At 50.2% G+C, this 25613-nt stretch overlaps 13 protein-coding genes across 13 annotated transcripts; 7 read left to right on the top strand and 6 right to left on the bottom strand.

The window, feature by feature from the left end:
• Positions 1-463: 463 nt before the first annotated feature.
• Bathy13g02750 (predicted protein) lies at positions 464-2509 on the top strand (the record flags this gene model as incomplete). Its single annotated transcript, XM_007509603.1, has 1 exon — positions 464-2509. The coding sequence occupies one exon, from the start codon at positions 464-466 to the stop codon at positions 2507-2509; it is 2046 nt and encodes a 681-aa protein (XP_007509665.1).
• Positions 2510-2865: 356 nt separating this feature from the next.
• Positions 2866-3177, bottom strand: Bathy13g02740 (50S ribosomal protein L24; the record flags this gene model as incomplete). The annotated part of the gene is made up of 1 exon (XM_007509429.1): positions 2866-3177. The coding sequence occupies one exon, from the start codon at positions 3175-3177 to the stop codon at positions 2866-2868; it is 312 nt and encodes a 103-aa protein (XP_007509491.1).
• An 839-nt stretch (positions 3178-4016) lies between these two features.
• Bathy13g02730 (predicted protein) lies at positions 4017-5150 on the bottom strand (the record flags this gene model as incomplete). The annotated part of the gene is made up of 1 exon (XM_007509432.1): positions 4017-5150. The coding sequence occupies one exon, from the start codon at positions 5148-5150 to the stop codon at positions 4017-4019; it is 1134 nt and encodes a 377-aa protein (XP_007509494.1).
• Positions 5151-5308: 158 nt separating this feature from the next.
• On the bottom strand, positions 5309-7744 carry Bathy13g02720 (xylulokinase; the record flags this gene model as incomplete). Its single annotated transcript, XM_007509504.1, has 1 exon — positions 5309-7744. One exon carries the CDS (start codon positions 7742-7744, stop codon positions 5309-5311), a length of 2436 nt encoding a protein of 811 aa, XP_007509566.1.
• A 613-nt stretch (positions 7745-8357) lies between these two features.
• Bathy13g02710 (unnamed protein product) lies at positions 8358-10142 on the top strand (the record flags this gene model as incomplete). Its single annotated transcript, XM_007509576.1, has 1 exon — positions 8358-10142. One exon carries the CDS (start codon positions 8358-8360, stop codon positions 10140-10142), a length of 1785 nt encoding a protein of 594 aa, XP_007509638.1.
• A 56-nt stretch (positions 10143-10198) lies between these two features.
• On the bottom strand, positions 10199-12476 carry Bathy13g02700 (unknown protein; the record flags this gene model as incomplete). Its single annotated transcript, XM_007509353.1, has 2 exons — positions 10199-10208; positions 10249-12476. The coding sequence occupies 2 exons, from the start codon at positions 12474-12476 to the stop codon at positions 10199-10201; spliced, it is 2238 nt and encodes a 745-aa protein (XP_007509415.1).
• A 786-nt stretch (positions 12477-13262) lies between these two features.
• Positions 13263-13691, top strand: Bathy13g02690 (predicted protein; the record flags this gene model as incomplete). Its single annotated transcript, XM_007509554.1, has 1 exon — positions 13263-13691. The coding sequence occupies one exon, from the start codon at positions 13263-13265 to the stop codon at positions 13689-13691; it is 429 nt and encodes a 142-aa protein (XP_007509616.1).
• Positions 13692-13780: 89 nt separating this feature from the next.
• Bathy13g02680 (predicted protein) lies at positions 13781-15133 on the bottom strand (the record flags this gene model as incomplete). Its single annotated transcript, XM_007509495.1, has 1 exon — positions 13781-15133. The coding sequence occupies one exon, from the start codon at positions 15131-15133 to the stop codon at positions 13781-13783; it is 1353 nt and encodes a 450-aa protein (XP_007509557.1).
• Positions 15134-15400: 267 nt separating this feature from the next.
• Bathy13g02670 (predicted protein) lies at positions 15401-16363 on the top strand (the record flags this gene model as incomplete). The annotated part of the gene is made up of 1 exon (XM_007509414.1): positions 15401-16363. One exon carries the CDS (start codon positions 15401-15403, stop codon positions 16361-16363), a length of 963 nt encoding a protein of 320 aa, XP_007509476.1.
• A 63-nt stretch (positions 16364-16426) lies between these two features.
• On the bottom strand, positions 16427-17302 carry Bathy13g02660 (adenine phosphoribosyltransferase; the record flags this gene model as incomplete). The annotated part of the gene is made up of 3 exons (XM_007509596.1): positions 16427-16429; positions 16467-16864; positions 16984-17302. The coding sequence occupies 3 exons, from the start codon at positions 17300-17302 to the stop codon at positions 16427-16429; spliced, it is 720 nt and encodes a 239-aa protein (XP_007509658.1).
• Positions 17303-17639: 337 nt separating this feature from the next.
• Bathy13g02650 (predicted protein) lies at positions 17640-18989 on the top strand (the record flags this gene model as incomplete). The annotated part of the gene is made up of 1 exon (XM_007509346.1): positions 17640-18989. One exon carries the CDS (start codon positions 17640-17642, stop codon positions 18987-18989), a length of 1350 nt encoding a protein of 449 aa, XP_007509408.1.
• Positions 18990-19465: 476 nt separating this feature from the next.
• Bathy13g02640 (predicted protein) lies at positions 19466-23881 on the top strand (the record flags this gene model as incomplete). The annotated part of the gene is made up of 1 exon (XM_007509411.1): positions 19466-23881. One exon carries the CDS (start codon positions 19466-19468, stop codon positions 23879-23881), a length of 4416 nt encoding a protein of 1471 aa, XP_007509473.1.
• Positions 23882-24090: 209 nt separating this feature from the next.
• On the top strand, positions 24091-25521 carry Bathy13g02630 (predicted protein; the record flags this gene model as incomplete). The annotated part of the gene is made up of 1 exon (XM_007509318.1): positions 24091-25521. One exon carries the CDS (start codon positions 24091-24093, stop codon positions 25519-25521), a length of 1431 nt encoding a protein of 476 aa, XP_007509380.1.
• Between the last annotated feature and the right edge of the window lie 92 nt (positions 25522-25613).

Raw genomic sequence — 25613 nt, 5'->3', positions numbered from 1 at the left:
TGGTCTCGCTCGCTCAAAAAAGGCGCAAAAAAAACGAGTGTGTGGTTGTTTCCTCTTTTGTATAGAACGAGAGAGAGCGGCACAAGAATAAACCACAGAGCGCACTACGCTTCGTGCTACGAATAATTTAATACGAATAATAATAAACGGAGACGAGAGAGAGAGTTTGCACGTCATCAGATAATTTCCGTCGCGCGCGGAAATTCGCGTCGCGTACGTTTACTCTCCGTTCGATTGGTACATATAGGAGTTCCGCTAAAATTTAACGAGTAAGGTTGAGCACTTTTTCTTCTGTGACGTAGGCGCTTTTCTCATATATAATCTTCTTCTTCTTCTTCTTCTTCTTCAGAGAGAAAGAAAAAGAGAGAAAGAAGAAGAGACGAAAAAAGACCACCAGTTTCAGCGGCGATTGAGGCACAGAAAGAGAGAGAGAGCGCAACACTGTAACAGAAAGAAGAAGACGATGGCATCGAGACCGGGGTTCGCGTACGATTTCCCGTGGAGCAAAATCGGGAAAATGAAATACGCCATCTATCTTCCCATGCTTTATCGCGGCATTGTATCGCCTGAAAACGACGACTCGGACCAATGGCACTTTCACATGACGATGATAGTCTTACTGCGGTACGTCATGGCGCAATTCTTCATATCCTTGTCCAGGATACACGCGATAACGGAGAAGACGAGAATACAAAGCAAAGGGATCGATTTTAAGCAAGTGGATAGGGAGGACCACTGGGACGATTATATTTTATTGCAATACATAGTCATGTCTATGGTGCATTTTTGCCCAGGGCTTGGGTTTAAGAATTTCCCTTTGTTTGAGAAGAAAGGCATGTGGCAGCTGTTGCTGCTACACGTCGGACCGACGGAGTACGTGTATTACTGGTTGCATAGGCTGTTGCACCACCACACGTTGTATAGCGCGTACCACTCGCACCATCACGCGAGTTTCGTCACCGAGCCAATCACTGGGAGCGTGCACCCGTTCATGGAACACATAATGTATACCGCTAATTTTGCGATTCCGTTGTTAGGGACGTGGATGTGCAACGGCGCGTCTATGGCGATGTTTTACGTGTACTTGATGGGTTTCGATTTGTTGAACGCGATCGGGCACTGTAATTTCGAGTTTGTGCCAAAGTTTTTCGCCAAGTTTCCCGGGGTGAAGTATTTGTTGTACACGCCGAGTTATCACTCGTTGCACCACAGTCGCGTGCACACAAACTTTTGTTTGTTCATGCCTATTTACGATTACGCGTACGGAACCATGGATAAGAGCTCGGAGGAGTTGTACGATAAAGCGATCGAAGGGAAAGCGAGTCCGAAAACGACACCGGACGTGGTGTTTATGGCGCACGGAACGGAGTTGTTGAGCATGTTTCACTTACCGTTTGCGTTCAGATCGTTTTCTAGTAGGCCATTCACGACGGATTCGTGGATGCTGAAGATGTTGTGGCCGTTGACGTTGCCGGCAGTTGCGGCTTTGAGATTTTTGCCAGGGGTGAAGGCGTTTGTCAGCGATAAGCACAGATTGAAAAACATGAACATCGAAACGTGGGTCACGCCGGCGTGGGGGTTTCAATTTTTCATCCGAAGCGAGTTTAAACACATCAACGCGAAGATTGAACGGGCTATTTTAGACGCGGACGAGAGAGGCGTGAGAGTTTTGGGATTGGGCGCTTTGAACAAAAACGAAGCTTTGAACGGCGGCGGCGCGTTTTTCGTTCAAAAACACGAGAAGAATTTGAAAAACACGAAAGTAGTCCACGGGAACACGTTAACTGCGGCAGCAATCATCGATAAGATTCCAGAAAACGTCAAGGAGATCTTCTTGACCGGCGCGACGTCCAAGTTAGGAAGGGCGATCGCGTTGTACATGGCGACGAAGAAGAACTGCCGCGTCTTGATGTGCACGACGAGCGAAGAGAGGTTCGAGAAGATTAAAATGGAGTGTCCGGAAAAGTTTCGTCACTTGCTGTTTCGCGTAAATAACGCGAATGAGAAGGTGGAAATTACACAAGAGAGCACTTCGAACGTCTTGAAGAAGAGCGGCAGCTTTTTATTGAGTCGACTCGGATCCTTGAAAAATAACAACAATAACAATAACAGAGAAGTAGAAACAGAAGAAAAGAACGATACGAAAACGAATTATAGCAGCGGAAGAACGTGCAGAAACTGGGTCGTCGGAAGACATTGCGATAAGAACGAGCAAAGTTTGGCGCCCTCGAAAACGACGTTTCACCAGTTCGTCGTGCCTCCTATTCCGGAGACGAGATCGGATTGCGCGTACACGGATTTACCGGCGTTTAGATTGCCGGAAAAGGAAGCGAAGGATTTCAAAACGTGCGAGATGACCATGGAAAGAGGGTGCGTGCACGCGTGTCACGCAGGCGCGCTCATACACGCTTTGGAGGGTTGGCAGCATCACGAAGTAGGCGCCATCGATCCGGAGAAGATTGACGTCACTTGGAAAGCGAGTAAGAAGCACGGGTTTGCTTGCCTGTGAGTTAGTTTTGAACGCTGCGAACACGCCATCGTTACTGCTGCTGCTGCGCGTTATTGCCGTATTTATTAAAAGAGAGAAAGAGAGCACGCATCGGATATACTAATACGAATAGTATTTGACGAAACAAATAGAAGAGAGATAATAAAAGCGAAAACCAAAAACTGAAGACGAAGACGTTGTCGTTGCTGTTGTTGTTGTTGTTGTTGTTTATTTTAAGAATGAGCTACAATAAAACTTAATATATATATATCACAATGTCAAAGCACCGCGTGTTGTCGTCGTTATACGTGTCATATATACGCATGCACGGGCACAACTTGCTAAAAGACTAAACGGAGAATCTCTTCGTATATTTCTTAGTTTGCCAACACCTCCCCAGTCGCTTTCAACACGCGCACTTTTTTGTCGCCCTCCATCTTTTTACCAACTCTCGATCTCTTCTTCTCCGCCGCGGAGTAATGCATCACGTTCGAGTGATGAATTGGAAACTCTCTTTGAATAATACTCCCGCTCTCGCCTTCGTTTCTCGGCTTCACATGTTTCGTCTTGATGTTCACGTCTTTGCACAAAATTTGCCCATTCTTCGTAAACACCTCGACGACTTCGGTCACTTTCCCTTTATCCGCGCCGGCGATGACGATGACCTTATCGTTCGTTTTCACGTGCATCTTCACTCGCAACGGTTTCCCGTTCTGGTTTAACGCTTGTTTTTCCCATTTCTTTTTCTGTTGTTTTAGAGAAGAGAACGCGCACACAAAAAAGAAAGTACTAACGTGAGTTTCTCTTTGAAAAACAGAGGAGAGGAGGGTTTTGCTTCTCTAAAACCTGAAGCAGCCCCTCGGATAAAATTGGAGGAAAAGAGAGGAACAGAAAACATTTTCGGCGACGAAACGACTTTGACGGCTGACGACGAACACGCGCGCCGTTTGCTCTCTCTCTCTTAAAAAATAGCTTAGACATTTCGGTTGCGGTTTCTTTCGCGCGAAGAATCGTTCGCATCTCGTTCGCGAGAGTAGGAAAGCAGCAGCGCTTCGTTACGCGTAAAAAGCGAGAATTTGGACCAATTTTTGCCCAGGAAAAGAGGAGAAAAACAACATACCGCTTCGGTGACGACCGCCGTTCTTTTTCTCATCGGCATCGCCGACGGCGACGCGACTCTCGCATCTCCTCGCAAACTGCGGGAAGATAAGGAGAGGGAAGAGAAGGATTGGATTAACGCGGACATTTTCTTTTTCTAGTAGAGCTATGTATATTTCCGCGCGCGTTTACGTAACACGAGAAAAATGAGGTTTTATCTAAAATTGCGTTGAAAACAAAAAGACAGGTTTTACGAGTGAGAAGTTGTGCATTTTTTTTTTTTTTCTCTCATATGCTACAACACTTTAACGAAGGCTTTCACCACCAACATCAACACACCGCGCTGAACATCGAGTGTGTTCAACCTCTTTTTGTCTCTCTCTTTCTCTTTTACTCTCTGATATGAACTACTATTATACTACTATTCGTTTTAACGTCCCGCGTGCTCAGCCGCGAAGGCTTTCACCGCGCTCAAGTTTCTACTACCCCCGCTATTACTAGTTTTGTCACCGCCGCTACTGTTATTAGTGTCACCGTTGTTATCACTACCATCATCACCTTTTTCCTCCGCTTCTTTCTTGAGTTTCCACTCCCGGTCTTCGCCGACGCAAGAGCACGCGCAAAAGAGAAACCGGCCGTGCGTTTTCATCTCGGCGGCTTTGTCGAAGGAAAACTTACCCCACTCGTCTTTCCATCCTAACCCGGTAACCTCTCTCTCGCGTTTCTTTTCAATCTCTTTGGCGCGTTTTTTCGCTTTGCGACTGCCGTCGTCGAATTGCGCGTCTTTAAGCATGACATCGCGCGTGGTTCGTATCATTTCGATTTCGGATTCCAAACGTTTTTTGACGAAGGTTGCCGGCGAACACGCTTCCTTGTCCGTCTTGTTACACGCGATTAAAATCGGAATCCGTTTGCGCCGGACGTTATCGTAATCGATCAAGATTTCGTTGTATAAATGGTCCGCGACGTCTCTTTTATTCGTCGAAAACTCCACGCCGTCCACGAAGAACACGATCCCTTTCGCTCGAGGCAAGAACCGCTCGTAAAAGCGGTTCCGGATTTTCGCGTGGCCGGGTACGTCGACGACGTTCACTTTCACCCTTTTCTCTTTCGCATCACGATCAGAAGAAGAAACGCAAATCTCCACCTCGCTCTCGTTCTCTATCGAGCTCGTCACCGTCCCGAGCCCTAAACTTTTGTTCTTCAAAAGTAAATACGCCGACGTCGACCCGGCGCCGTCTTGGCCGCACAAAACGATCGAATCTCGTTTCTTGCTGTTCTTACTCCCAATCTTTCTTTCTTTTCCTTTGTTGAAGAAGATTCTACCGGCGATAAAATGCGCCAGGACGAGTGAAAAGAGGACGAGAACGAGTAGCTCCGGGTGGTGGTAAACGTCCTCGACTTTTGCTCTCGTTCTTTCCCAGATGAAGTCGACGCGATGTAGAATCGCGTCGAGGACGTTGCCGTCGTCTCCGTCAAAAGCGAATTCTTGTTCGCTGGGAGGATGATGATTTTGAGCGTCCTCGCTCGAAGGAAACGAAGAGGAGGAGGAGAAGGAGGACATTTCCGCTTTTATCACGTATTTCCGAAACACACAGAGAGAGAGAGTTTAGAGAGAGAGAGAAAAAGAGCGCAAAAGTGCTCTTTGACGGGTGATAACAAAGTGGAGATAAAAAGTGTAAAGGCTGCTGCTGCAAAGCTCAAAATCGTCATAAAACTCACTCACGTGGTACTACCAAACGCTCTCAACATTTTCACGGCGTCTTTCTCTTTCCCTCTGTTTTCTCGAAAGATAAAACTTCCAGCGACGACGACGTTCGCACCACTCTCGACGACGGCTTCGATCGTCTCTAAATTGACGCCGCCGTCGACTTGGATGTCGAGCGTTTTCGATCGTTTGCGCAACCGTTTGACTTTTTCGAGCGCAGTCGGTTGGAGTTTTTGACCGCCAAATCCAGGTTGGACGGCGAGTACGTTCACGCAATCTAACAAGTTCAAGTCGAGAAGTTCAAAGACCGAGGTGTCTTCTAAGTTTGTGGACGGGTTGATGCTCATCGACGCGCGCTTGTTGTGTTTGAACTTTATTTTTTCGCACAATTTTTTCCTCTCGGCGAAAGTCCGGACGGCTTCGGGGTGGAAGGAGATTTGCGAGGCGCTGTCGCCGAGACCGTTGTCGATGTAAAAATCAGGGTTTTGACAGGAGAGGTGGCAATCTAAGAAAGCCGTGGGGAAGTTCTCGCGAAGAGATTGGACCGTGGACGGTCCAAACGTAACCACGGGGACGAATTGGCCGTCGAAGACGTCGACGTGGATCCAATCGGCCGAGGCCGCGAGAGCGATCGAGGTCGCGGAGATGAGATTGGCGTGGTCTGGAGCAGCCAAAAGCGACGGCGCAATTTTGAAGAGTGCGCTCGTAGTTTTCGTCGCATCGCCACCACTTGTCGTCGTCTTTCTCTTTTTCGCCGGCGCCGCGTTCTCGTCGATTGCGTCTTTTTCTTCTTTTTCTTCTTTTTCTTCTTCCTCTCTCAGCGTTTTGCACAACCCGTACAGCTTCGAGTACGTCCTCGAGTACACTTTTTCGTACTCAGCCGCGCTCTTCACATTTGGCGAAATCGTTTCCAAACGCTTCACCATGCGTCCGCACGCCTCATCGGCGGTTTTATAAATCCCCACTCCTACGCTGGCTAAAATGGCGCACCCCAACGCCGGCGCGTCTGGACATTCGGTAACGACAACTTCACAATTCGTCACGTCCGCGTGCATTTGAAGCCAAAACTTCGATCGAGTCGCTCCGCCGGCGATGACTATGGTTTCTATTTCCGTCCCGTTTTTTCGCATGGTATCCACCACCGCCTTGGTGCCGAAACATATCGATTCTAATATCGCGCGAAACATGTGCGCGCGCGAATGTTTCAACGTCAAACCGATGAAACAGCCTTTCGATTCGGCGTCGACGTGTGGCGTTCGGTTCCCTTGGAAGTGGTCTAAAGCGACTAAGTTTTCGCATCCAATTGGAATCTCTTCGGCTTCTTTGAATATTTCCTCGTACGTGCAATTAAATTGATTTTTAAACCAATTCGTAATCGATCCCGTGCTCGTTTGTCCGCCTTCGACGATGAATTTCGCCTCGGGTACCAGCGCGTTTTCGTAGGCGCCAAACATGCCTTTTCCAAACATTTTCTTCTCCGTAACTGCTAAGTGTAAATGCGAAGATCCGGTGATTAAAGCCATCGTTTTCGGATGAATGGCACCTAACCCAATCATGCCGATGAACGCGTCCGCGCCGCCTTGAACGACTGGTATCTCTATAAACTTTTTCGCGCTCTCCCCGAAGAGCTCCTCGAACGCCTCTTTCGTGACGTTTCCAATAACTTCGCCGCACTTTAACACATCTTTCGGCCATTTTTCTAATAAATCTTCCAACTCTAACGCTTCCAACAACTCTTTCGGAGGTACTTTTTTTCCTTCTTCTTCTCGAAAATGCCACCTTACGCTCGCGTTGTTCGCGCTCGCGCAGTATCTTTTCGTCAATCGAAAGTTCATGTAGTCTTGATATTCGCACACTTTCGTCGCTCGATCGTACACTTCTCTCTCGTTCCGTTTCATCCACAGCGCTTTCGGAACCATCCACTCCGCGGAAACCGGACCTTCTCCGTCGCAGTTCACCCGTAACGTTTTCGCAACCTCTTCTTCGTAACGCGCGTCTACGTCTTCGTTCCTTTTCCTTCTCCTTTTCGCACACTCGGCGGCGTTCAAAACGTCCTTCGTTTCCTTCGCGCCCGCGCGCATGTCGCACCACATGACGCACGGATATATCGCGCGCTCTCCGTGCTCCTCCATAAACACCACCGAACAGCACGTCGTGTCCAAACAAATACCCGCGATATCTGCCAGCGATATCTTCGACACGGAGAGTAACTCTCTCATTGCGTCTCGAAAGCTTAGCCACCAATCCGCGCACGTTTGCGTCGCGCATCCCGCGCGTGGAATACCGTACGTGGTGTCGTACGTGCGTTCGCAGGTGACGAGCGATTCTCCGGTGCGCGCGTCGAAGAGTTGGCAGCGAATCCCGCCGGTGCCGCCGTCCACGCCGAGGCAAAAGATTCCTTCTTTGTTGTGTGGTCTCGTCGTCGTTGTTGTTGTTGTTGTTGTCTTCATGAGCGCTTTCTTTCTCTCTCTCTCGAGTCTCTCTCTATCGCGCGTGGTGTGTACTCGTAAATGGAGCGAAAGAAACTGGCACCCATCTGACTGACACCAGAGAGAGAGAGGAGAGTCTGAAGCACTTAAAGAGCAACTACGCAAAGTACCTCAAAGAGTACTCTTACGTACTAATACCCTAAACTTTGTAGCGCCATTTGGGTACTCTCACGAGTAGGACTTTTGCACTTACAAAAAAAACTCTTCCGAAAGAGACACACACACATCAAAAAAGAAGAAATTTCACTCCTCATTCTCGACGACGCGCGACACGCGACCACGCGAAGAGAAACGACGAGAGTTGTGCGAAGGATAAAATCGGAAATTGACGCGCGGATCTTACCAGAATATACGCGTTCGTTTCATTTTTTTGCAGTAAAAGTTGGACTTTGCGAGCGAGAGCCTGTGCGTGTGACGACCCTAACGCGACTCCCACACGCAAAACGCGCGTAAAATCGAGAGCGAATTTCGCCAATTTCCGTCTCGGTTTGAATCGAGAGAAGCGCACGTTTATAAAGAGATCTTCTAAAAACTTTCGCGAGAAGAAGACAAAGAAGAACCGTAATAAATAAAAATGAGTCTCACCTCGGACGAGGTGAACTTTATGGTGTACAAATACCTCCTCGAATCTGGGTTTTCGCACTCCGCGTTTACGTTTGCGAACGAATCGTTCGTCAATAGAACTCGAATTGCCCCAGGAAACGAAGATCAGGACATTCCGGCGGGCGCGTTGGTGGCGTTCGTGCAAAAAGGATTGCAATATTTAGAGCTCGAAGCGAATTTGAACGAGAGCAGCGGCGGGAATAATGGTGCTAATGGGGAAGGAAACAATGCTAACGTCAAAAACAACAACGAAGAGGACGATATCGACGCGAACTTTTCGGTGTTGACGGCGAGAGATTTGCTTTCGAAACCGGTGGACGCTTTGAAGGCGCTGGTAAAGTCGAGAAGGGAGATGTCCGCGGAGGAACGGAATCGAGCGATCGAGGAGGAAGAGACCGCGCTGAAAAGAAAGTTGGAGGAGAGAAAGAAAGCAGCCATGGCGGTGAAAACGATCGACGGAACGTTTGCCGCCGCCGGAGGAAAGAACGGCGGTTTGGACGACGTGAACCAACTGTTCGACGTGAGCCAAGACGAAGTGACGACGTTGGACGGGCACTTGGGCGAGGTTTTCGTCTGCGCGTGGAACCCGAAGAGAGAAGGGATGTTAGCCAGTGGAAGTGGCGATGCGACGGCGAGAATTTGGACGTTACCGGCTGGGCCGAGCGGAAGAGTCGCTGAGGCGAAGATGAAACCGCCGGCGGTTTTAGAGCACACGAAGAAGATTAAAAAAGAAAACGAAGAGAAAGATACGACGAATAAAAACGGAGAGAGTAAAGAAGATAAGAACGGAGTAGGTGGTGGTGGCGACGCCATGGACGTCGACGGTGGAGGAGGAAAGAATAAAGAAAAGAAAAACGATGCGGAGGACGAGGACGAGAAGAAATCGAAAGACGTCACGACTTTAGACTGGAACAGCGACGGTACGATATTAGCCACTGGATCGTACGACGGCGACGCGAGGCTTTGGGACGATAGCGGTAAGCTCGTCGCCAGACTCGAGCAGCACAAAGGTCCGATTTTCTCCTTGAAGTGGAACAAAGCCGGCGACTCGTTGATTTCAGTATCGGTGGATAAAACTGCCGTGGTGTGGGACGCGAAATCCGGGGAGGCGAAGCAAACGTACGAATTACACGAAGCGCCGTGTTTGGACGTCGATTGGAAAGGAGATACGAACGTGTTTGCGACGTCCAGTATGGATAAGAAGATTTACGTTTGCGAAGTTGGTAAGAAGGCACCTTTGAAAAAATTCGAAGGACACACGGACGAAGTCAACTGCATCAAGTGGGATCCCGTCGGTAACCTTCTCGCGTCGTGCTCGGACGATTACACCGCGAAAATTTGGTCCATGAATCAAAACCAGGCTCTTTTCACGTTCAGCGAACACAAAAAGGAAGTGTACACCATCAAATGGTCGCCAACGGGACCGGGGACGAAGAATCCGGATATTCCTTTGATGTTGGCGACGGCTTCGTACGACCACACGGTTAAATTATGGAACGCGACGACTGGAGAGTGTATTCGGACGTTCAACATGCACACGGAACCGGTGTATTCGGTCGCGTTTTCGCCAGATGGGAAACACATCGCCTCGGGAAGTTTCGATAAACGCGTGAGAGTTTGGGAAATTGCCACCGGGTTGTTAGAAAAGACGTACCGCGGTGACGGCGGGGTCTTCGAGGTGTGTTGGAACCAGGAAGGGTCGAAGATTGCAGCCTGCTTTAGCAACAACACGATAGCCGTTTTGGATTTTGAGTAAAAAAGAAGTGTTAACAATTACTACCATGTTTCTGATTTATCGGTACAACGAATTCGTCAGTACCGGCTTGTCGTTGTTCATTTTCGCCTCGTTCGCATCGTCCAACCATTTCTTGGGCATTTGGAATTTCCGCGCAAGAATGTCTAATTTCACCGCTGACTTTCTCCACTCGGTTACGGTCTCCGTGAGAATTCGTTTACACGCGCGTTCGCGTTTCGAGTCGTCTCGAATGAATAAAGCGACGAAAAGAAGCCAGTCGCACTCAATCTTAGGCAGCCTGTTTTCTTCGTTATTTTTCTCGTCCTCGCTCGCGAAATACGCGTTGAGTTGGGAGATTTGACCGATGAGATTCTCGGTGTACTGGTCACCTCTGCGTGACAACAACGACGCGGACGCTTTCGACGATGATTGTTGCGAGAGGACGAACTGCGTCGCCATCCACGAGTTTGAAAACTCCAAAAAGTCTTCGCCAAAGCCGAGCTGATGGAACGGATGTCCGTTCGAACTGCTGGTATTCCTCGCGCCGCCGGCGGCGGTGGCTGAAGAAGAAGCAGAAGATAAAGAAGTTAACAGCAAAGCGTCGTATCTAGCATCCTTCACGATGCCTTCGCACTTGTGTTCAACCAACGCGTCTTGACTCACGCCGCTCGGGTGCGGGAAGAGCGCGGCGGCAGAATCTTTCAAAATTCCGTTTTTGTCCTCTAGAATGTCTCTCTCGTACCTTTCTAAAATCTTTTCCGTCGTCTCCGCGACGTTGTGATGAAACCACACGCGCCTGGAAAGATTTTCGATCCAATCCTTCGTTTCTGGCGTCGCATTTCTCGAGGTTCCGTCTTCGCTCGACGTCGTTTCCACTCTACCCGCTAGGAGTTCCATCACGCTTCGAGTGGCGGCGGGGATGTACTTGTTCGTCGCGGTACCGAACGCGTTCTCCCACGTGTTCAACTGCGCGTTGGCGAGATTTTTGATGTTATCGCTCGCCCCAGTTTGCGCGATGATGGTTGCTAATCGCATGTCGCCATCGTTCAAAGCTAATTGCGTCGCTAAAACGATATCGTTACGCGACAATGCCACAGAGACTGGATCGTTGTTCTTCTCTTTTTTGTCGTTGTTGTCGTCGTCGTCGTCGTCGTCGTCGTCAAAATCCATCGGTTGCGCGTCCATTTCCAACGCCTTCTCCATCTCCGCGCGTTTCAAAGATCTTTTCAACCATTTGCTCAGACTTTGTTTGCGTCGAAACGTATCCGCGGCGGAACCTCTCTGCGCGCCGAGTTCGTCCTTCTTGTATAAAAGCTCCAGAAGGTCCCACAACTCAATCGCTCGTTTCGTTTTGCTCGCGATTCGTTGTCGTCGTCTCGTTTTGCAACCGTACTCGTCGTCGGCGTTGCTATTACTATTACTACCATCACCGCTATTATTCAACAACATCAACGCGTTCGCTAACGCTTCGCAATGCACTCGACAAAACTCCTTCACGTCCTCGGCGGGAACGGTTAAACGGCATCGAGGATCCACCTCTTTTTCCGAAAACGCCTCGAAACATTTCAAACCGTTCTTAATCGCCCGCGCTTGGAACGTCATCATCGCTCTCTTCGCTTCCTCTTCGTCTACACCATCTTCCTCGCCTTCGAGTCCACAAACATCTTCAACTGGTACGACCGCTCGCTCGACAATCTTCGACCCGTCGCAAAACGCAAATCTCCCGGACGTTCCCGCCCACGACCCGCGAAATGCTTTCCCGCCAAACGCGTGCGCGTCCACGACGAGCGTTGCATCAGTACTCGTCGTCTGAATCGTCGTCGTCGCCGATAAAAAATGTTCCTCTCTTCTCAGCGCTTTTCGAGCGATGTCAAACGCCGACTGAAACCGTCTCGGCGGTGGCTTCGGTCCCAAAAACGTCGCTGTCGTCGTCGTTGTTGTCGTCGATGCCGGCGCTGCGTTAAAGTCTTCTTTCTCTTCTTCTTTCTCTCGGTCTTCTTTCGTCGCTTCCTCCGTCCTTTTTTCCTCTTCTTCTTCAAAATCGGACGAATACTCTCCTTCTTCGTCGACGCAAATCGCTTTCCTCAAAACTTCTCGGACGTTTCTCTCGTGCGCATCCAGAAGAGTACCACTTTCGCCCTTGTTCGACGACGCGAACGGATGATGATGATGATTGTTCTTCGTCGTCGTCGTGACATCCTCCGCGTCGTAACGCAAAACTTTCCTCGTTTCCGTTTCTTCCTTCGTTCGCGCTTCGAAAACACACGCATCGTCCTCCTCCTCCTCCTCCTCCTCTGAAGAAGAAGAAGAGGATAAAGATATGCTCTCCAGGTTAAACCCGACCTGGCGGGACATGAGTCTTCTTCGTGTCGTACACTTTGCGCGTTTGTGCGTGCGTTCTTTGCGCGCGTCGCGTGTGAATACAAAAATGACGCAAAACGTGAAAATCTCTCGTTTCTTTTTAGTTGTATTTGTGTAAAACGCTAAAATCCTCCCCTAAAAAATTCAAATCTTTAAAAAGACGTTTCCCGCCACACATTTTTGAGAGAGAGAGAGACTCGAGAGAGAGAGACTTGCGAGAGAGAGAGAGACTCGAGAGAGGAAAGGAACGAACTTTGACGTTTTGGCGAACAAATATAGTATCGCGTCGCTGGTGGTTGGTTGGTTGGTGTTCTCTCGCTCGCTCGCTCGCTCGCGTATTTTTTTCGTTTTTCTTTTTGTTCGTTTGCTCTCAATCCACAGAACACAAACCACACGAGACAAATCGCGACAACAATGCTCGCATCTCTCCTCCTCTTCGCAAAACGGCAAAGGAAATGTTTTTCCTCCTCCTCGTCCTCCTCCTCTTTCTCTCCCTGTTCTTTTCATCCGCATCGTGGAGGGTTGAACGCCCCTTTTTGTTTTTTTATGCGCGGCGGCGTCGTTGATGACAGTTTGACGACGACGACGACGACGGCTTTCTCTCGTCATCACCGTCGTCGTCGTCATCATCATCTTTCGAGGAGGAGAAGTTCGACGTCGTGCGCGTCGTCGTCGTCCTGGGAGGGGGAAAGGTATTCGAGTCGCCGCTCTGCGAAGACAACATTAAAGGAGAGCAAAAGCACCGCTTGGTACGGTGCGACGAGCGTTCTTTGTCGGACGATGCAGACAAAATCGACGACGAGCGGCGCGAAAGGAGAGGCTGAGTCGTTGCACCTCTCGGAGAAGTGCGAGGAGCAACTCCGCAGGATTTTCCAGAGAGAGATGAAGAAGAGCGCAGAGGAGAACTCAGAAACAAAGAGAGAGACGGTGTTGCGAATCGGCGTGGACGGCGGCGGGTGCGCGGGGTTTCAGTACACGTTCGCGTTGATCGACGAGAAGGACGTGGTGACGGGAGAGGATCGAGTGTTCGTCGGTCGGAGGTTTCCGGAGGAAGCGAAGGTGGTGTGCGACGAGGTGTCGTTTGAGTATTTGAAAGGAAGCACGGTGGATTACGCGGAGGAGATGATACGGAGCGCGTTTGAGGTGGTGAAGAATCCAAACGCGGAGCAGAAGTGCGGGTGCGGGGTATCGTTTGAGGCGAAGTTTTGACGACAGATTTAGATAGAGAGAAAAATGTGATTATGAGATGTATAAATACACGCGCGCGCGCAAAGAACGAATGAATGAGTGAATTAACGCTACTTTATGCTCGATTTTCGAGAGAAAGCTTCGACGACGTCGCGAAGTCGCTTCGCGCTTCCTATGGGCGTCGCGGCGCCGAATCCCAAGTTCGGATTCACTCTCAACAAGTCCACTTCTTCTTCTTCTTCTTCTTTGTCGTCGTCGTCTTCGTTTTTCTCCTCGTTCAGAAGCACCTTTTTGGGCAAGGCGATGAGTTTCATCACCAGCGAAAACCTTTTCTTGTTTTTGTTGTTGCTTTCGTCGTCGCGAGGAGGCATCGTTGTCGCGCACGCGCTGTGTTTCACGTCCGAGTCGAACAAGACTACCCGCCCCGGTTTCGCCGCGACGAGAAGGCCGATTTGTGAGTCTTCGTCCAAAAACTTCGTCTCGCCGCCCCACTCGGGATCCCACTCGTCGTTTAAATACACGAGCAAGGAAATAAAACGCGGTTTAATACAAACCTTCTCGTTCTTATTCTTCGCATACCCCATCGGCGCTCTGTTCGCGTAATTACCTCCGTACGCTTCCGCGAATGCAGATTTTGGGTGCAACAAAGTCATCGGATCGCCGTCGATGTGGTATCGAAACTTTGACGTTTCATCCGAGGCGTTGTAAACGATCGCATCGTACTTATACCGGTTTTGTTTTTGTTGTTGTTTGCGCTCTTCTTCTTCTTCTTCTTCTTCTTCTTCGCAATCATCATCGTCGCCTTCAAAAACAAAACTCTCCACCGGCGCTCTCGCAAACACCGTTTGCGGAAACACCCTCTCCAACCGCTCGAACAAAAACTTCTCCCCGACCACGCCGCCGTTTCTCGACGCCGCTTCGACGATGAAATTTTTCGCGCCGAGCGTTTTCTCGTCGTCGCTCCCTTCACCTTCACCACCGCTCCTATCCACCGTTTCCCGCTCCCAATACTTCTCCGCGCTCGCTCTCACGTCGACGACTCTCGTCGTTCCCTCTTCTTCACTCGTAACATTCACCGACGCCAGCGATTTCACGAAGACCTTCTTCGCCTCCTCTTCGTCTGTTTCTTCTTTGTCTTCTTCTTTCCTCCACAAGTCATCCAACGCGACGATTCTGCTCGCGTCCGGTTTGATGGTTTCTCCTCCTGTATTCCTCTTCTCGTCATCATCATCATCACGCAGGAGGATAAACTTTCCGTTGATTTCTGCGTTCAGTGCGCACGAGCCCGAAAACGACACGTTTGAGGAGGTGTTCTGCGTTTCGCGCGCTTCGTTTTCGACGTCCTTTTTTCCCTTTCTCTTTCTCTCGCGCGGTAGTGTTCTTCTTTCCTCCTCCTTCATATCTAAAACCGCATCTAAAATTGGAGTAAAGAACGGAAAGCATTGTGTCGTCGATGTCGTCATCGTCTTTCGCGACTACACCTGCTGCTTTAAAAGTCAAACACCACCGCCACCGTTGAGAAGGAGAGAAGCGTCGTTCGGAGTCGTTTTTGTCATCGTTTCATCGTCTCCTTTTTCTCTTCGTTTCTCTTTCGGAAAATGACGACCTTTTCTCCATTATAAAAGCGCGCGTGACATCTCATCACCATGCGCTCGATGTGTTTCGCCTCCTCTTCCTCTAAAACCGCCTCCTCGTGTTGCGGAAGGAGGCAAAAACTCACCCACAACGCGATGGTCGCGCATCGCACTCGTTCCTACTCTCATGCGAGTGCTTTTCGCGACTGTACGACGACGAGTACGTGCAGACGTTTTTCCTCGTCGAATTTCCATCGCGGCGGGAACGGAGATATCATCGACCATCCGGGAAACAGACAAAACTTTCTCAAGGTTTCCTCCTCGTCTACTCGCGATTTGAAAATCAAATCCGCCTGGGGGGACGACGTGCAGTTCTTTCCCTGTACGTTCGTCAAGAAACCAAGAAAAGTAACCGCAAAAGGCGACTTGTATGCACTCTCGATTGGTGGTGGACATTTGGATGAAATGATGGAAAAATTTTCCACCCCGGGGCAGTACGTGCAGATGAAAGTGCTTCCGTCGGACAAACCGGCGTTTATCGCCGTCGCGAACGGACCTAAAATGGCGAAGAAAACGAACTCGTTCGAGTTTTTAGTGAAACGTCCGAGCGAAGGGTACGCGGATAAAGACACCGGGGAGGTTTTACAGTCGACGGCGCAAAAAGTGTGCGATTTGGATTCGGAGGAGGCGAGCGTACTCGTCTCGGCGCCGATGGGGAAAGGATTTCGTCTCCCGGAGGACGAGATCGGGGACGTGTTGTGCTTTGCAGCCGGGAGTGGGATTAGTCCGGTGAAAAGTTTCTTAGAAGAAGAAGGGTTTACGCATAACGGCGAGACGTACGTTTTTTACGGCACGAGAGATGCCGCGCACACGGCGTTCGCGGAGGAGTTGAAGACGACGATGGGCGGTCGAGCGAAAATCGTCAACGCGTACAGCGCGGACGGGAACGGGTACGCGCAGGATTATTTTAAAAGAATGATAGATTCCGGGGAGTTGAAGTTGAAAGATCCGAAAAAAGCGATCGCGGTTCTGTGCGGGCAGAAAGAGATGACGGAACAAACGATCGAGATGTTAGAAAACGCCGGCGTGCCGCGAGAACGCATTCTCATGAACTTTTAAGAATTTACTCTATTATTACCACGCTACAATCGATTTTTAAAACTATAAATCACAACTTTCTTTTCACTTTCCCAGTCTCTTCATCTACCTCGTACATCCCAACCTCCTCGGCTTTGACGACTCTCGGCACGTCCTCTCCGATCGGGTCTCTCCCCATATCTTCCCCGATGGTCAAACAATCCACCACGGTAAAACACGGCACGTCTTTAAACAACCCGTCTTTATACTCGTGAATCTTCTTCACGCCGTCTAAAAACGGAAGCTCAATCATGGCTGCAAACTCGTGCACCGTCGCCCCTAACTGATGACACAACTCGAACCCGGCTAATGCGGTACCTCCGGTGGCGATTAAGTCGTCGATTAACACGACTCGATCGGACGCGTCGATCGCGCCGAACCGCATCACCGTTTCGTCGGTGGAGTATTCCGTGACGTATTCGCCGGAAGAAACCAACACGCCGGGGAGTTTCCCAGCCTTACGAATCATAACGAAAGGTATGCCTGTGTGTTTGGTTCGTGCGCGTAAAAAGAAAGAATACAAAGAGAGACGCGCGGTCAGCGCGAAAAACGTCAAGACTCTATCAATCGAACACCAAACACCAACACACCAATATGCTTACCTAATCGCATCGCAATCGTCGGTCCGAACAAAAACCCTCTGGCGTCGAACCCGGCAATTTTCGTCGGTTTCTCTTTCATGCGTTCGTATCTCTCCGCGAACGTGTCTACGACCAGTTTAAACGCCTCGGGGTTCTCGGTGATCCCGGAAACGTCGTAAAAGTTCGGGACTTTATGCGGGGAAAATTTCGGTCCGTACCACGGCAAGGATTTCGCGATGGTGTGCACCACGCGCGGGTTTAAGTTTTGGTCCAAGCAAAAATGGTTCGGGGCTAAGGTTTTAATCACTACGGATTCGTTTGTTGCCGTCGTCGTCGTCATCGCGCGTGGATGGAGTCTCTGTTGCGTTTTAGCCGCTTTCTCTCTGCGGAGAAAAGTGAAGGAAACGCGTTTGGATAAACGACGGAAAATGCCCTCATTTCGAGCACAAAGGATGACGAGTAAAGCGCATCGAGAAACGCGCAAAACCGCACGAAACGTTGCCACGCGACAGATCAAACGCGCACACGTCTCCGCGCGAAAAAGAAGTGCATTTCACGATACGTAACGTCGCGTTCGAGAGCTGTTTGTCGAGTGCATTCGTAGAGGCCACATTTTGGTGTCTGGAAAACAGTTCGACGCGCGGCGTCGCGACACATCGTCGTCGTCGTCGCGTGAAATGCGCCTCTGCGCACCCGCGCGTCGTCTCGCGCCTTTTCCTTCCTCGTTTACTTCAAATTCTTCTTCGCGGGAAACGAGGGAAAGTCGTAAACGTCGCTCGAAGTCGTCTTCGCCGTCGTCGTTCAAAGACGACGACGGGTGCGGCGTTTTGGACGACGACGACTCGAAGGTGCGGTGCATCGCTCTGCCCGCCGACGACGACGAGAAAGTCGACGCGTTTCTCTCAAAGACGAGAATAGACGCAGAAGAAGAAGATGGTCCGGGAACGTTCGCGCTACTGACGCGGATGAAGAAAGAAGACGAGTGGACGAGAGTGCACGTGCAGTCGACGAAAGCGTTGAAACGTGACATTTTAAGCGCGACGACGATGTTGAAGGCGCGAAGAAGAACAACGACGACGACGAGTGATGATGATACGGATGAAAAGAGTCGCTCGAGGTTCGTTGTTGCGTATAAGCAGCTCCCGATTGGCGCGAGGAAGAAAATGTTTAAAGACGCCGAGAGGTATTTCGAGGAGAGGTTTGCTTCGTCGTCGTCGACGACGGTGGCCGGGAGAGGCGAGGATGACGGTGAGGATGATGGGAGCCGTGATGATGGTGATGTTAAGAATAGTAAGAGCTTTGACACTCCAACGACTGCTCAAACGTTGTTATTCTCGTCGGAACATGTTGAACAGCTCGAGGCGTTTGGTTTCGTCGTTCTCGACGACGTCGTTCCGGAACAGGCCGTTCGCCAAATGTACGAACAATGCGAGTCTCTGGCGGATAAACTTTTCCCAGTCAACCAAGAGGGAAGAGACGACGATTTAGCGAGCATCAAAATTGATATCGAGAATCCTACGGCGTCGCCGTTGAATGTAGCGGGAACGTTTCTGTGGTCGTTGCCGCGGAAACTTTGCGAAGTTTCCTCCTCGTCGTCAATATCTCCTCCAAAATGCGCGCTCGCCGCTCGCGAACGCGCCGAAAACACCGCGTACCCAAAGTTTGCGCAACTCGCGAAGTACGACAAACAAGGCGCTCGATACGACCCGCACGTGGATTACGATCCGAACAACGCGGAAGGCCCGGAAGGCTCTCGCATTTGCGAACGAAACTTAACCGCCATTTTATACTTCAACCTCGGATACGAAACCGAAGCCGAAGGGTGCTTGCGCGTGTTTCTAAACCAAAAACAACAAGAACAAGACGAAGAACAAGAAGAAGACAAAGAACGAGGAGGAGAACAACAGGAAAATTTTCTCGACATCCAACCGCTTCCCGGTCGTCTCGTCCTCTTCGATTCGCGCAGGATTTTGCACGGCGTCGCGCCCTCGTTTAAAAGAAGATGGGCGATGACCGTTTGGTCGTGACGATGCGATACTATGCGTTTGCGTGTGTAAACTCATCGACACCATCATTCGTAGCTCTTTTGTTAGAGTAAACCTATCTTTAGTTTTAAATGTAGTAAGCGCGTAGTAAAAGACCCCGCTGGCGTATCCTCCAAAGGTCACTCCTACCAGGCAAAAAGCATCATAATCCGCTTCTTTCTTTGCGCGACAAAAGAGCAACACTCCGTCGCTCGTTTTCTCTCTTTTTTTAGTCGCGTTCTTTGCATCGCTGAAAAGGGTTTCGCGCGATACGTGCGTTCGTTACCGAACAAAGAGAGAGAGAGAGAGAGAGAGAGGAGTTCTATTCCGCGCGATAAGAAAATATCTCTAAAGGACACCCCCGGGGAAAGATCACATCGGAGACACACTCAGCGCGCTTCTTGTTCGTCTCGGGAGCGTAGTTCTGCGAAAAAGAAGGACAACAAGAACAAGAACGAGAACTTCATCGTGAGAATAGCATGAGTTCCTCGCGAAACAACGCCGCGCCTCCTCAAAATCGTCGCCGGGGTTCTCATCATCATCCGTCTTCTTCAACTGCTGGTGGTGGTGATGGTGGTGGTGGTGCGAATACGAAGACGACGAACCGCGACGACCAGAGAGACGAAGAAACAGACGCAAACTTATACGCTCGGTTGAGCGAACCTTTATCGGACTTGCAAAGGCTCAGGCTGAGTTCGATCGAGAAGTTGAACGAGTTAGTTTTGAACAACGCCAACGCCGACGGAGAGAATGCGAGTCTCGGAAGCGACGGGAGAGAAACGACGAGCGGAGGCGGCGGTATGAACGAGAACGCGTCTTTGGGCGGCGGAAGGAACTTCTTTCGCAGTACGAGTAGCGACGATAGTGCTGATACGGGCACGTACGACGACGACGACGACGTGCAGAACGGGTCGTGCGATTCTTCTCCCGGTTCTGACGAGTACGACGAAGCGAACGAGGAGAGGATGTTGAGACAGCGGCTTCGATTGGAAGCCGCGAATAATCAATCAAAGAAAGAGCAGTTGAAGGAAAAGTTGGAGAGTTTGTTATCGTTGGATCAAGCCGTGGAGGACGACACGATGACCGAATTGGACGAGAACGGAAACGTTATCGCGAAGAGCAGAGGTTCGTCTGATTTATTGTCGAACACGGATACGAACAGTTCGAACGAGAGTAGCCTAGGGAGCAGCGGTTTGAACGCCGTGGAAAACAATCAACAGGAAACGCCAAACACGCCGACGACGACCGCGGAAGGTACGTCGTTGGACAGCATCCCCACGCAAATGCCGAAGTTTATGATTTGGTTACCGACGGTGCCTTCGAAAGAAGGTACTTTGGAGAAATACACGGAAATTAGAGGGAACTGGTTCAGCAATTTGATGCGAGGGTTCGGTTCGTCCGGCAGAAACGACGCGTCGTGGAAGTTGAGACATTTCGTGCTGTACGATAACCATCTGTTTTGGGGGAAAGGGTTTTCACGAATGTACGGGTATGGGACCGTTTTAGCGGCGCGAGATGCGTTTGAGTACGGACAAACGGCGATTGCGATCGATTTGTTGTTGTACCCGAAAAAATCGAGCCGGCACGGGAGCTCGTCCACTTCTACGCCGCAAAATCTCGTCGAGGCGTTGACGGGAGCGTGCTGCCGACCGGAAGGGTACTCGCACAAGATTGTGAGATGCGAAACTTTGAAAGATAAAGCGTTGTGGTTGGAAGTGTTGAACAGAACCGCGGCAATGCATCGAGAGCGAGCAGAAAAAGAGCAACAAATCCAAGAACAGAGAGAACACGAGCAGCAAAAACAGCGAGAGAACGGTAGCAACCCTTCGAATCAAAGGAAGGCGATTACGAACGAAAATAGCGCGGAAACGACTGGGTACGCGATTCAACCACCATCGCCGAGAATTTCAAGCGATGACTATCAATACGGTAGCAAGGAAAGTAAAAGATTTGGGAAAAATAAAAGAGAGAGCAGAGACTATTTCGCGCGAACGGATGGCGATCGACATCAGCGGCACCAACTCAGCCCGACGGTTGGGTCGCCTTCGATTACGACGGATGAAGAATCAGAAGAGAGCGAGTTAGAATCGGATGAGTACGACGACGACGATGTTTTCAACGACAACGACGACGATAGCGAATATGTAGAGAACGGTCGAAATAGAATGCACGGCGGAGCGAGCAGTAGCGGCTTGAAGACGCACGCGTCGATGCTTAAACACAACGATTCCGAGGATTCCTTATCACTCGATCCGCAAAATGGCATTCCTCCTAGCACGGATGATCGTAGTACAGGTAGCCCCGCAAGTAGAAACCAACCCTCTTCGCGAGGATTAGTCCGAACTGGCTCCGGGTCGGTGAGATTCAGAAACCGAAGTCTTTCGCCGGCGCCGAATCAAAGGTCGCCAGGAAGTACCCCGCGAAGTGCGAGAGCTGCACAGAAACAGAAAAATGGCGTGTTCACATCTTCTCCGAGAAGCGAACTGGTTAGAACATCGAGCAGTCCGTCGATCGGTTCGAAGAAACCACCTCCGGTTTCGAGTCCGAGCGGCGCGACGAAGTATTCAGCCGCGAAGCCGCCGTTTGATCCCAACGCGCGACCAAAGCAAAGTTCGATGAAGCGATCGGCGATTCATTCGGCATTCTCGGCTGCGCAGCAAAAAGTGTTGGATGATGCGAATAAGATTACGGAGCAACAACAAAAAGAGGGAGAAAGTGGGATGAGCACGCCACCGCCTCATAATAAAAATTTGCAAAACGTAAACAGCCCGCGAACAACTGGAGGATCGAAAAAATCCGTCACGTTTCAGAACGACGCGCTGCTTGAAGAGGTGAAAAAATACGACGCCACGCCAACGAATGGGAAGAAGAAGAAGAAATCGCACATGTTCCAAAACAACATATCCGCATCAGCTTGGGCCGAACAGCTCGAGCGGCGCTCCTCGCGCGCGTTGATTAAAGCCGCCGGGTCGTGGTCGATATCGATCAACGATTTGATCTTTGGCAAGAAAATTGGCATCGGTTCGTTCGGGAAAGTATACAAAGCCAAGTGGCATGGCACGAATGTCGCCGTAAAGAAAACGCTCGACGTTGCCACGCACAACACGATAAAAGAATTTGCGGCGGAAATCCGATTGATGCGCGATTTGCGACACCCAAACATTGTTCTGTTTTTAGGCGCCGTCGTCGACGCACCTTCCATGTGCATCGTCACCGAACTCATGAAAAGAGGCAATTTGCACTCCATTTTGCACGATTACGATAACGTTGTCCGCGAAACTGTCGCCGATAACGGTCGCTTGCGTTTACAAATGGCCACAGATTGCGCCCGGGGAATGTCTTACCTCCACTCTCGATCGCCTCCAATCGTACATCACGATTTGAAACCGGCGAATTTATTAGTCGACTCGAAATGGAATTTGAAAATTTCTGATTTCGGCATGAGTCGAATCAAGTACAGAGCGTACTTGCAGAAATCCAACCCGGAGTTGGAAACGGCTGGAGGTACTCCCGAGTGGATGTCCCCGGAAGCGTTGAGAAACGATAACGTGGACGAACTCTCGGACGTGTACTCCTTCGGTATAATTTTGTGGGAGCTCATCACGTTGAACTACCCGTGGCACGAGTTGAAAGACCCGGTACAAATCGTCGGGAAAGTCGCCTTCTTGCATCACCGACCGAAAATTCCGAGTTGGGTGGAGACGGAGATGGAGGAGTTGCTTTTAGATTGTTGGTCGCGAGAATCTTGCGATCGTCCGGAGTTTGTGCGAATTTTAGAGTTGTTACAAACAGTCACGACGCCAGGCGCGTGGAGTTTAGGTAAAGGCGATAACGCGCTCGAAGTGAAACGATCAAAGTTTTCGCAGTATTTGCAAGACGAGCATTTGGAAGCAGCGGTAAACGCGCAAGATGAACCAGAGAGGAACTCGTTCTTTGGTTTCGGAGGAACTCCTTCTCGCTCAAAAGAGAGCGGATCGCTTACGTCCGTAGCTTCGTCGCAATACAACGAAGCCGATGATCCGTACATTCCCGGTGAAAATGAACGCGATAGTCTCTATGGCGATAACGACAGCGACTTATCGGGAAAAGGACAATCGAAGAGCAGCAGCACCGGCGGTATCCCCGGCCACAAACGAAGAGAGTCGCACGAGAACATTCTCGCCTTTCGTCCGCACAGTTTGACCGGCTTGACGATTAAAACGCCAGCACCAAAACCAGATGGGAAAGAACACGATCGACCTGACGATAAAGGTAGAGGACTCGGTGCGTTGAAAATCAGGATTGAAAATAAAAGAACTTCGATGACTTCGGGGACAGCTTCGGGTATGACTTCGACGACCACGGCGGCTCGCTCGGCCACCGCCGGCGAGGATAATAACACACCGAAGAATATTTCGCTCGAGGAACTCGTGAAGCTCGACGACGATCTCGACGACGATCTCGACGTTGACGAAGACGAAGACGAAGACGACGAAGACCTCGAATCGGAAGTTTCCGGCTTCTCCCAACTTTCCGAAGCGCAGCAACAAAAAATGAACAAGTTCAAAGAGCAACAAATAAAATTGAAGAATACGAAGAACAAAGGGATGAGCAAGTTGAGCGAAGAAGCACCATCGGGAAAAGAAGAGGAAGAAGAAGAACAACCAAAAACGCCTCGAAAAATGTCCTCGCTATTCTCGGACGACGACGACGATACGAAGGGAGCTGAAGAACGCGTCGGAGAAGAAGGTCTCGAGGCGCGAGAAACCGCCTTTCCTTCTCGAAGCGCGCCCGACGCCTACGGGAGCGGAACGGGAGGAAAGAAAAAGAAGAAGAAAAAGAAGTCCGACGAAAAGCCGAAGGAACCTTCCGAAGGGGAGGAGCGCTCGAAACCGATGTTCGCCAGTCAGTTGTAACCACCGAAAAAGTATAAACTCTGATCTGTTCGTACTCTAAAGAAAACTCTTATTCCATCCGTAATGTAAATTTAGTGTTTTTTACTTTTGAACAATCTTCACGGTTTTCTTGCGTCGTCGCGACACAACGAACCTCTCTTTACACCACACAACTTTCCAGCTGACAAACGAAGAAGATCTGCCGCGTGCGATCGCTCTCAGTCGTCAAAATGAACCCGAACATGTTCACGCCGGAAATGATGAGCCAAGCGCAAAAGATGATGGAAAACATGACGCCGCAACAGATGCAACAGATGCAACAGATGGCGAGCAAGATGGGCGGCGGAGTTGGCGGAGGACTCGGCGGGATGCCAAACATCCCACCGGGCGCGATGGACGCGATGAAGAACATGACCCCGGAACAGATGAAACAAGCCGCGGAACAGATGAAGAACATGACCCCGGAACAGATGAAACAACAGATGGAATTCGCTTCGAAACAGGCTCAGGCGGAGCAAAAGTATAAACACGAAGGTTCGAATCGGTTGAAAAAAGCCGGGAACGCGCTCGTCGGGGAAGGGAAGTACGCGGACGCCATCGAGAAGTACGAACGGGTGAGAGAGAATATGAAAGCGTACAGAGATCCGGAGGCGCAAACGTTGAAGAAATCGTGCTTGTTGAACAGCGCGTTGTGCATGAATAAAGTCGGGAGGCACGAAGAAGCCATCGAGAGGTGCGAGGAGGTGTTGAAGATTGAAAATACGAGTTTGAAGGCGTATTATAGACGAGGCCAAGGGTATTTTCAGTTGAAGAACTTAGAGCTGGCGTGGAAGGATTTAAAGAGGGCGGTGAAGTTATCGCCGGAGGATGAGATTGTTCGAGGGGAGTTGGAGAAGTGCGAGGAGGAGATGGAAAAAGCCGGAATGGTGGTGGAGATTAAGTGCCCTGAATTTGACACGTTCGAGAAAGACGAAGGAGAAGAAGGAGAAGGCTTGGTAGATGGCGCCTTCGAGGATGTCGGAGAGGAGCGAGCGTCGAGTGGGACGGCGGCGGCGACTTCCGCAAACGCGGGCTTTCCTCCTCAAATGCCGCCGGGAGGCATGTCGCCGGAAATGATGCAACAAGCCGCGGAAATGATGAAGAACATGTCGCCAGAAACGATGGAAGCGATGATGTCCGTGGCTGCGGACATGCAAGGAGGTGGTATGGGTCCAGATGGCATGCCTACCGCCGATACGATGAAGAAAATGCAAGAGAAAATGGGCGACCCGAAAATGCAAAAAGCTGTGGCGGAGATGATGAAGAACGTAAACCCGGAGCAAATCAAGCAAATGAGTACGGCGGCCGGGATGCCTATGAGCGACAAACAGGCGGAACAAGCCGCGCAGCAGCTCAAGAACGTGAAACCGGAGACTATGCAAAAGTTTATGAAAGTTGCCGCGTTTGGAACGAAATTCTACGGACGATTCAAGACGCAAATCGATTGGATGAACCGGAATCGAAAGTTGACGTTGACGATTGCCGTCGTCGTGTTCGCGGCGTTCCTACAGCAAGTTATTCGATGGTGGCGACGACCAAAGAGTGCAATGAAAGAAGCCATGACTGGCGAAAAAGTGACCGCGGATGAGGAGGCGTTCGAAGACGCGCAGGCGACGTGGTGATATTTTACGGAGTAGTTGATATTTTTGATTGAATTACTTTTTACTATTTTACGAGTTAACTCTCATTCTGTTTGCTTGCTTGGCTTGCTTGC

This window comes from Bathycoccus prasinos, assembly GCF_002220235.1.
Source record: "Bathycoccus prasinos genomic : Chromosome_13".
In the NCBI taxonomy this organism is placed as follows: Eukaryota; Viridiplantae; Chlorophyta; class Mamiellophyceae; order Mamiellales; family Bathycoccaceae; genus Bathycoccus; species Bathycoccus prasinos.
This window is presented reverse-complemented; position numbering and strand designations above follow the sequence as displayed.